This window comes from Papaver somniferum, chromosome 5, assembly GCF_003573695.1.
Source record: "Papaver somniferum cultivar HN1 chromosome 5, ASM357369v1, whole genome shotgun sequence".
In the NCBI taxonomy this organism is placed as follows: Eukaryota; Viridiplantae; Streptophyta; class Magnoliopsida; order Ranunculales; family Papaveraceae; genus Papaver; species Papaver somniferum.
In genome coordinates, this window is record NC_039362.1 from 169,709,197 (window position 1) to 169,718,268 (window position 9,072).

The 9,072-nt window shown below is 34.2% G+C and overlaps 2 protein-coding genes across 2 annotated transcripts; one reads left to right on the plus strand and one right to left on the minus strand.

Annotated features, from left to right (window-relative positions):
• Positions 1 to 534: 534 nt before the first annotated feature.
• Positions 535 to 1,878, minus strand: LOC113278110 (protein FAR-RED IMPAIRED RESPONSE 1-like). The gene is made up of 2 exons (XM_026527034.1): positions 1,693 to 1,878; positions 535 to 1,463 (listed from the first exon to the last, which is right to left on the minus strand). The coding sequence occupies exons 1-2, from the start codon at positions 1,849 to 1,851 to the stop codon at positions 927 to 929; spliced, it is 696 nt and encodes a 231-aa protein (XP_026382819.1). The 5' UTR covers positions 1,852 to 1,878; the 3' UTR covers positions 535 to 926.
• Positions 1,879 to 2,242: 364 nt separating this feature from the next.
• LOC113280019 lies at positions 2,243 to 4,102 on the plus strand. Its single transcript, XM_026528656.1, has 6 exons — positions 2,243 to 2,374; positions 2,465 to 2,551; positions 3,002 to 3,160; positions 3,262 to 3,315; positions 3,498 to 3,641; positions 3,725 to 4,102. Exons 1-6 carry the CDS (start codon positions 2,243 to 2,245, stop codon positions 4,100 to 4,102), a joined length of 954 nt encoding a protein of 317 aa, XP_026384441.1.
• Positions 4,103 to 9,072: the final 4,970 nt, after the last annotated feature.

Consider the following 9,072-nt stretch of genomic DNA (forward strand, 5'->3'; position numbering starts at 1 on the left):
AGTTTTTACTGTAATTTAAAAAGTGGAGATAAAGGTACTGGTCTGTGTTGCGGTGGGTTTCTTATTAAGAATTGTTTCTGCCTAAAATGACTTAAATTTGGGCATGATTATCGAATTCGGGCAATGAAATTACTGAAATTCAGTTATTAAGCTTTGTTCTACCGTCTAAGCTTAATTCATTTATACAATAGTAATTGAGAATCAGAAATTCTCAAGGTTAATAACCTGAGTTTAATTGGGACAGTATTTTGAGCATAATTCATAGTGCAAAACTTTGCTTAAATGATGTAATATCAAGCTGGCAGGATAACCTGAAGTTGAGCATGCTTGGTTGGTGACAAATGAATTTACCAAGACACGGACAAAGTTAGAATTTCAACTTTCACTTCTGTTTATAATGCTATGAGCTAGTCTTCCCACTTGTTTTTGCTAACTCATGATGATTCACTTACAGGATCTCAAGTTTCCCTTGTTCGAGAGCTATCATTTGTAGATTAAACATAACAAATGTAAGCACAAACAACATTGCCGAGAAACTGAAAAGCTTTCAACTGTATTGTATGTACACACACATACATATATACCAAAATGTTAAGTGACTCGCAGTAAGAGCTTATAAAACAAGTTGCATAACTACGTAATTACCAAAATATTAAACAACGCATGCAGCAACGCAATTTTTATAATTACAAAACAATCTCCAGCTGCATGATTACCAAAATATACGTTACTTTGTGATTTTCGGATGATTTTTTTTTCTGCTTACACTCCAAACATCTGCATATTAAGCCTATGCGGCAAAGTTGGTGCCGACCCTTGCACGTGAAAATAACTCATAGCACTTGGCAGTCCTCCATAATGAGGGTGTGGATGCAGATGCGGATGCGGATAGAATTCCGAAGGATGATACATATGCACTTGTTGTGCTAGTCCATTTGGTGGATAAATATGACCCATGTCATATTCTCATGCCCACCAAATCCATTTACACATACACCATAACTTTTGTACAACCTCACACCTGATCGATCAAGGAGATCAATTTGATTCTTTACCCAAGGATTAACATATCGATTACAACGAAAATATCTTGCATTTTCTGGATTTTGTTCATGATTATGCTCCAAAACTAGCTTGCTAATTACATAACCAATTAGATAATCTAATCGTAATACTAGCTTAGCTAAGCAACCACATTTAATTGTGGCTTGAGGATGTAATTTTTTTTCACAAACAGAATCACGCTTACCTGCTCGAGCACAAGTAAATGTGTAACTTCTTATCTCCCCTGCGACATTCTTCTTAAATGTGCTTTTCATTACCGGGAACCCAGCTTGTTTTCCAAATGCTTTATAAAACTCCCATGCATCATTTATGCTCTTAAATTCCATACCCACAACTGGCTTTATATTGGGTTTAACACCATCATCGTCAATGCAGTCTGAGTTTGTAGGGATTCCCTCCTACATCAACAAAAAGAGTTTAGGAAACAAAATCCAGTAGTGAGAATTTTCACAAACAAGTCATAGGCATGACTGTTTTCCATAAAATGTCTTTATACCAATAGAAAGCATCGGTTTTTCAATAAAACCCAACATATTTCATTAACATCAAATCCCAAAATCCCCAAGAACAAATCTGATTCATATCATTTTTAAAAAAAAAGTTTATATATATATATGAACCACTAACCTTATTTTTGACATTTGAATTTTCTTCTTCTATTTCAACCATACGCATCTTGTTTCTTCTTTCGCTAATTTCTTCTTTCTTCAAGAGAAAGAACAACAATACAGAAGGGAGAGAGAAACAATAATACAGAAAAGAGAGCACAAGTAATACAGAGCACATTTAGGCGGAGAAATCCTACAGAATTAAATTTAAAAATTTAAAACCCAAAACTCACTTTAACGCGCCTTAAATTTCCGTCAAAGTTATGTGTCCCACGTTTTAAAGTTTTGGGAATTTTAGTGACACATCGGATAGCACGTCAGCAGGGAGGAGAGTGGGGAGCATTAAAGCTCGTTGAATAGCATTGCCGATATAACAATTATTATACTGGATATTTTGAGTGAGAATATGTTTTCGTACGTGTATAGGTATTGGGTAAACAATTAATTTCGCATATTGTGTGTGATCCCATATAAATCAATCTCTCCATCTTCCATTTGAATAGTACATAGTACTGTTAGTTTCCAAAAAGAATCACAATCTTTTGGTTTTTATATATGATCAAAGAATAATGTTGAAATTCACCTACTCAGCTCTACTAATTCTAGGGATACTCATTTTTGTAATTTCAATTCCAGAAAAATTAGTTGATAGAAGATCGAATTCGAGTGTCACGAAAAAAGCAATAATCAAAACCATTATGGTAAAACATAGTTTATATTTGTTAATACCATAGGTCCATAATCTCATGCTTCTCAGTGTATTTATATGTTCGTTGATTTTGATGATGTAGGTTGATAAAGATGAGATCATCAATTATTATGATATCTACAAACAATCTTCTCTTAATCATCCTTCGCTTCATAATCACACAATACAGGTTAAATACATGATTTTCCTCATAATATATATATACAGTTGTATGTTTTTTATTTCAAACTCTAAAGAGAATTGCTTTGTTTGTATTTTTATACATGAAATAGATGAGACCAAATATGTACTCGAAGAATTTAAAATTAAATAATCTTGAGCCGCTTCAACTCACACAAACTTGGCACAAGTATGGATCATGTCCACAAGGAACAATTCCTATAAATAGGAATCGAAAAGATTATCGTTCAACACTTTTGCGTGAACACCATCGTCTAAGATTTTCTCATTACAAAACGCCTAATACATCACAACCAAATGACATCAGGGACGGCCATGAGGTATATTTACAAGTCATTTTTTTGTTATAACTTTTTTTATTAATTTGTTTCATTTGTGTATAATGGTTGTAAATAATTTTGGAAAACATACTTTTGTATGTGCTTAAATACTCATGTAGCACGCGGTAATTAAGGTGGATGGAAATTTCCTAGGATCACAAATAAAAATAAATCTTTGGAATCCGGTTGTGGAAGTACCGGTTGAAATAAGTGTATCCCAAATTTGGATTGGAACTTCTGACGGTGATGATGCCAATATTATTGAAGCTGGATGGCTAGTAAGTCATCCATCCAAACCGGTTATGTTTCCACAATTCAAACATAAATTTACTATGGTTTTTTAGCACACTATCATATTCTAATTTTTATATTTTATCAGGTTTCCCAACATTTATACGGTGATGACCAGACCAGATTCTTTATATTGTGGACTGTAAATGTTATTAATCGATGATAAATCATTATTACAATTTTATACTTCCTTTGTTAGTAGGAATATTAATTACAGTTATTACCTCTTTCATAGGGAAAAGGATAAGAATGTATTGTATTAGATGACGCTTTTAAAGACATTTATTTTTGTTGAGTATTATTTTTATTTTTTTTGTTAATTAGACTGATAACTGTAAAAGTGGTTGCTTCGTCCTCAGATGTGATGGTTTTGTGCACATATCCTCGGATGTCGCCCTTGGTTGCAATTTCACAGATATGTCCACTTTCAAAGGCGATCAAAAGGATGCCTCCTTCGGTATACACAAGGTAATAAAGTGAAAGTAATCAATGTCTCGCATGCATAGTTTTACCAATCTTGCTTTAAATATGGACATTGAATAATTTTGCAGGACCAAAATAGTGGAAATTGGTGGGTAATTTTACAAGGTATTCCCGTAGGATATTATCCTAATTCTCTATTCACTCAATTATCAAAGAAAGCAACAAGAATAGATTTTGGTGGAGAAATATTTAATACGAGATCGAAAGGACGACATACTATAACTCAAATGGGTAGTGGTCATTTCCCTTCAGAAGGAGGCTTTGAAATATCTAGCTTTTTTAATCATGTTCAAGTAATTGATGAAAATAACGAAACAAAAGACCTCGAAGATGTTAAACTTATCATATCAAATCCAAATTGCTATGATTTGAAGATTGATGACGAACATGCAAATGGTTACAGTTTTTATTATGGAGGTCCTGGTTACACTGATAATTGTGAATAATATAAACATGATGTTACATGATAGTTAGTAGTGATCAATCCTTAATAAATTGTTAAACCTTGTCATGTTATATGTGCTTTATAAGAGTGTTAGTGGAAAATTCTATATTTGGGATTAGTGTAATTACAACTTGTATTTAAGGGTACACAGGAACCGAGCCGGACGGCGGACCGTCCCGGAACCGGTGGAACCGTACCTGATTTTGTACCGAATCGAGGAACGAGGTACAGGTACCGGTCCAAAAAATAGGAACCGGGGCTAGGGAGGTACAGGTACGCGGTCCTGACCTAGTCCCGTGCTGAACCGTACTGTCTGTACCGAGTAGTAGTAGCCGTTAGATTTAGGGGATGATAAATCATTAATAGTCGTTAGATTAAAGCCTGGTATATAAGCGAACATTATAGGGCTAGGGTTTCTCTTCTCATTTTCGTTTTTTTTTCCATCTCCTCTCCTCTGTCTCTGAGAAGGAGAAGAAGTGAAGAACTCCATTACAGGGACGAGACATTTTTCTTCTGAATCTTCTCTTCTCCATTACTTACCACCTCTCGATCCAGAAGAAGAAGGATAAATTGTTAACCAAAGGTAAGTGTTGAATCAGTTGATTCAGTTCTCCTATTTTGATTTTTGGAACCTAGGGTTTTGAAGTAGTGATGATTTGTATTGTTTACCAAATTAATTACTGTTGATACATTGTTTACCAACTGGATTAACTTAATTCAGGATTTCACTTTCACAGGGTAAGACAAAGGGAAAAGATTCAACGAACAATCCAACTCAGAAATTGAAATTATTAACCAAGGGTAAGTTCATCAAAATCTTTGCTTTTAATCCTGTGAAATATTTTTATGGAGTAGAGAAAGAGAAAGAAAAAGGTTAGAGATTTGTTGGATGGTGTTATTGTTTTGAATTATGTTGTTCCCAATTCACCGTCTAGTGCTAATCTTTGAATGATAATGGTGCTTTTTTAGTAATAAAGTTACAGCCTTTGGACTTGCAATGTTGTGGATTGGAACAATTTGAGAAATGGGTTTATTAGAATTATCAATTTGAGTACTTCTTTTTCTTTTTGTTAATGAAATTAGGTGTTAGTAATTGTTAATGAAATTAGGGTGTTAGTAATTGTTGTTTAGTAATTGTTGTTAATCTAGTTGTTTTGATTTCTTTTACAACTTAGATTGATGGGTTAATTGTTGCTTAATTCTTTTCTTGTTGCTTACATGATTGCGAGAAGTAGGTAGATAGTAATTGTTGCTTAATTCTTTTCTTGTTGCTTTTGAACTTTTTACATTTTGATGGACTTGTATGAGTTCTTAAGTTGTAGATAATCTGGATTAGTTGATCAAGTGTATTGTTGTATGATTTCTTAAGTTGTAGATAATCTTGATTTGTTTATCTGACTTGATCAAGTGTATTGTTGCAGGTAATCTTGATTAGTTGCTGAAATCTGTTATTGGACTAGAGACAGGACATGACAGCTAGTTGCTCTTACTGAGGTTAGCATTTTACTTTTTTGTTGTGTTGTGTCATGTCACTCATGTGTGTAGTTTACTAGTTTGGCACTGTGTAGTTTACTGAGGTTATATGGAATTGTTTGTCAGTGATGGATGCATCAATTCTAGCTAGGGGTCAGAACATAATATGGCACTATTTCACTAGAAGAAATGTTGAAGAAGCCACTTGCAATTATTGTGGAAGGACATTTAGGGCTAACATCTCCAAAAATGGAACTGCTGCCTTGTATAAGATACTTGGACATATGGTTAAGGACATACTAGTCATTCATGTGTCTTCTGTTGCCTCTGTATCTGCTTTTAGCATAGGAAAGCGAGTGTTAAGTCCTTGTAGAAGCTCTTTATCTACAAGGACAGTTGAGGCATTGCTTTGCACACAAAACTGGCTAAGGAAGCCAATACAACTTGATCTTTTACGTGACTACATACCAGATGACGATGTCGAAGTTGAAGAAGGTAACATATTCTATTCACAAATTTCTTTTTCCTTGTTACTTTTTTTAGTAATAGTTACTATTACAGAGTTACTGGGTCCTATCAAAAATAATGCCACCACCAGTGCAGCCATGGAATAGATCTCCACAACCACTTCAGCCATGCTACAACTTCAACTAACTTTCTATTAGTTGTTGGTCAGTCATCAGTGTGTGTGTTTGAGCTACTGCTACTTGAGTACTTGTTATTTTGTTAAGACTTCGGTTGTTTGTCAGTTTGTGTGCTACTGCTACTTGTCAAGACTTTGGTTGTTTGGCACTTTGGTTTGCTAGTATAATTATTGCTACTTTTGGGTTGTTACTTTTTTCTTTGATTGAGATATTGCTTAATATATTTAAAAACAGGTAAAACAGGTACATAATTTGTCTGAAAAATTGACAGGGAAATTTGTCTGGAATTCTGACAGAAAAGAACCAATTGGAACCGAAACCGTACCTGGTACCGTAAGTGTACCGAATGGTACCGGAACCGGTCCAAAATTTTGGAACCGAGGTTAGGGAGGTACAAGTACTCGGTCTTGGCAATAATCGAGCCGAACCGTATCATGTGCACCCTTACTTGTATTAGATCAAATGGTGTCTCTTGATGAGTACAACTAAAAAAATGAGGGTTCCACCATGCCACCAACTTTTTCATTTCAGAACCTATAGATTATTTCTTACATGAACCTAAATCAAGGTTAAACGCATGCAAGGAATTTCCTTGGATAATATGAAATTGAGATTCTTAAATCACAAGGATGATTAACTTACAACTTGCTTGTACTTTTAGTAATAAATATGATATCAATGAAATACTGAATAAAAGTAAAACAAGACACCTGAAATTTTGTCAATGAGGAAAATTGCAAAGCAGAAAAACCCCAGGACTTCATCTTGTTTGAACGCACTGCATTAATCCCTTAAAAACACTAGCCTACTATAATAAATTTGTTCTAAAATGTGGTTGAGAAGGAACAAACCATCTAAACTATCTTGATGCATCTTTGCCCTATGTTTCTTGACCGTTAGAGCAATGCTCGGTTGAACCCACCAAGTGTTGTATGTCAAGTTTGGTTCTCAAGTTTAACTCAGTCACTTGAATTGTTTACTAAAGTAAACTTCGTTAGGTTAGACTTAGGACTCTAGATGACGGAATTAAAAAAAAAAAAAAAAAGGTAACAGAGACAAAAATGGATATGCAACAAACGGATTAAAATAGAATGCATGCTTCCATGTGAAACTATATTCCAATTCATGCTGTCAAGAACAACTATTCAGAAATATTTGACATGCTAAACCATTTACGAATAATTAAAGGTAACACATTTAGAGAATATACCTGAACCCAAAGCATACTTACATCATGCCCACTTTCACATGAGAGAGACACGTGAGAGAAGAACGAGAAATGAAATACGCATGCATTAACATGGAGAGGCTGAAGTTGCTTTACTAGAGCTGTATCTTTACCATGATGCACAAGAAGGCATTTGCTTACTTTTCTAGGATGGATTAACTTTAGTATATTTGGATGCGCATCATGTCTTCAATGAAGGCATTTGCATACTTTTCTGCATTGATGTGTATATGACCAATTCTGCAAAACAATTTAAAAACATTCATGTTAAAATGACATAGTGGATATGCAGTAAAGTGAATATAACTTACTAGCAAAAAAACAAATCCAAGATACCATTGCAAGAACACACCTTAGTCCTCTACATATAAATTCAAAAGGAACAGGTGCATTCCATAGGATCCCTACAAAAACAAAAACAAAAACAAGAAAACAAGCATTAAGCACTTTCTCACAGTGGAAAACCTATCTCCCAACAACCTGAGCTAAGCACTCATCACAAACCTTCATTTAGGCTTGTAGAAACAACTAAACGAGGAGCTCAATCGATTGAACAACTACAAAACAAAACAAGAAAAAAAATATTAAAAATCCAACATGCCCAACAACCTTAAAAAACTCCAGATTCCTGCAATATTTTAATAACGAAGCAGAAAATTGAAAACGCATGGGATACCAAATACACCCAACTTTTTTGTTTGGAAACCCGTATAGACAAAACTTAATACAATTGCAAGAAAACCAACTTAATGATCCTTGAAAATATGCATAGAGTAAATATCTCAATCTCTACTCAATTAGTATGTATATGGACACAAGGTCCGTGAACCTAATTTTTAAGCAGAGTACTTGGACAATCTCAAAAACCAATGTACATGTTCAATATAATTGAATCCAAATAATTCAATCGGAATTTTTCCAAGTTGTTAAACTCATTATCTATATTTCAAGATACGAATTCTACGAGAAACTAGTCTCGTAATCGATTATAATTAGAAGGATTTATCTACTTATATTGGATACTTACAAACCTGAGTGAATCCAATTATAAAGATAAACAATATAATGCAGAAAATGAAAAATATAAGACATCGGAAATTTTGTTAATAAGGAAACCGCAATAACAGAAAAACCTCCGTACCTCGTCCAGATTGAACACCATACTGTATTAATCCGCTATAAACACTATCCTACAATCCCTCTTTGGACTGTAATTTAGTTGACACCGAATCCACCTTCCAAGCGATTCAATTACAGTCGCACTCCTTATGTTTATTGAACCTCGCAATGTGCTAAGCACTTGATTCCCTTAGTTGACGTCCTTTACATCCTAAGAGTTGCTTCAGCCAAAATAGAGACTTTTGATACCTATCTTCCTCTAACATATAAGTATATTTGATTTCCGTTTAGATCAAATATCAAGGTGTGGAAGCTATAAAACCTTATAAATCCGGAACTTAGGAATCCCGAAGATAAGCATATATTCTTGACCACCTCTCAAGAACAATCATCGAAAGATCAACTAAGATCAGTGTTTAGATATATATCTCGAGGAATCACAAAGTCGGAGATGAATAAACTTTATGACTACTATCTATCTCTACTGAAAGAGATTACGGAAACCTC

What these genes read in the sequence shown, in the direction of transcription:
- LOC113278110 (XM_026527034.1), bottom strand. Translation starts at nt 1,851, where the DNA reads ATGTGCTCTGTATTACTTGTGCTCTCTTTTCTGTATTATTGTTTCTCT. An exon ending in ATTCAAATGTCAAAAATAAG is followed by an intron (nt 1,464 to 1,692) that starts GTTAGTGGTTCA and finishes TTGTTGATGTAG; the next exon opens with GAGGGAATCCCTACAAACTC.
- LOC113280019 (XM_026528656.1), top strand. Translation starts at nt 2,243, where the DNA reads ATGTTGAAATTCACCTACTCAGCTCTACTAATTCTAGGGATACTCATT. An exon ending in TTATTGAAGCTGGATGGCTA is followed by an intron (nt 3,161 to 3,261) that starts GTAAGTCATCCA and finishes ATATTTTATCAG; the next exon opens with GTTTCCCAACATTTATACGG. An exon ending in GATTCTTTATATTGTGGACT is followed by an intron (nt 3,316 to 3,497) that starts GTAAATGTTATT and finishes TTTGTTAATTAG; the next exon opens with ACTGATAACTGTAAAAGTGG.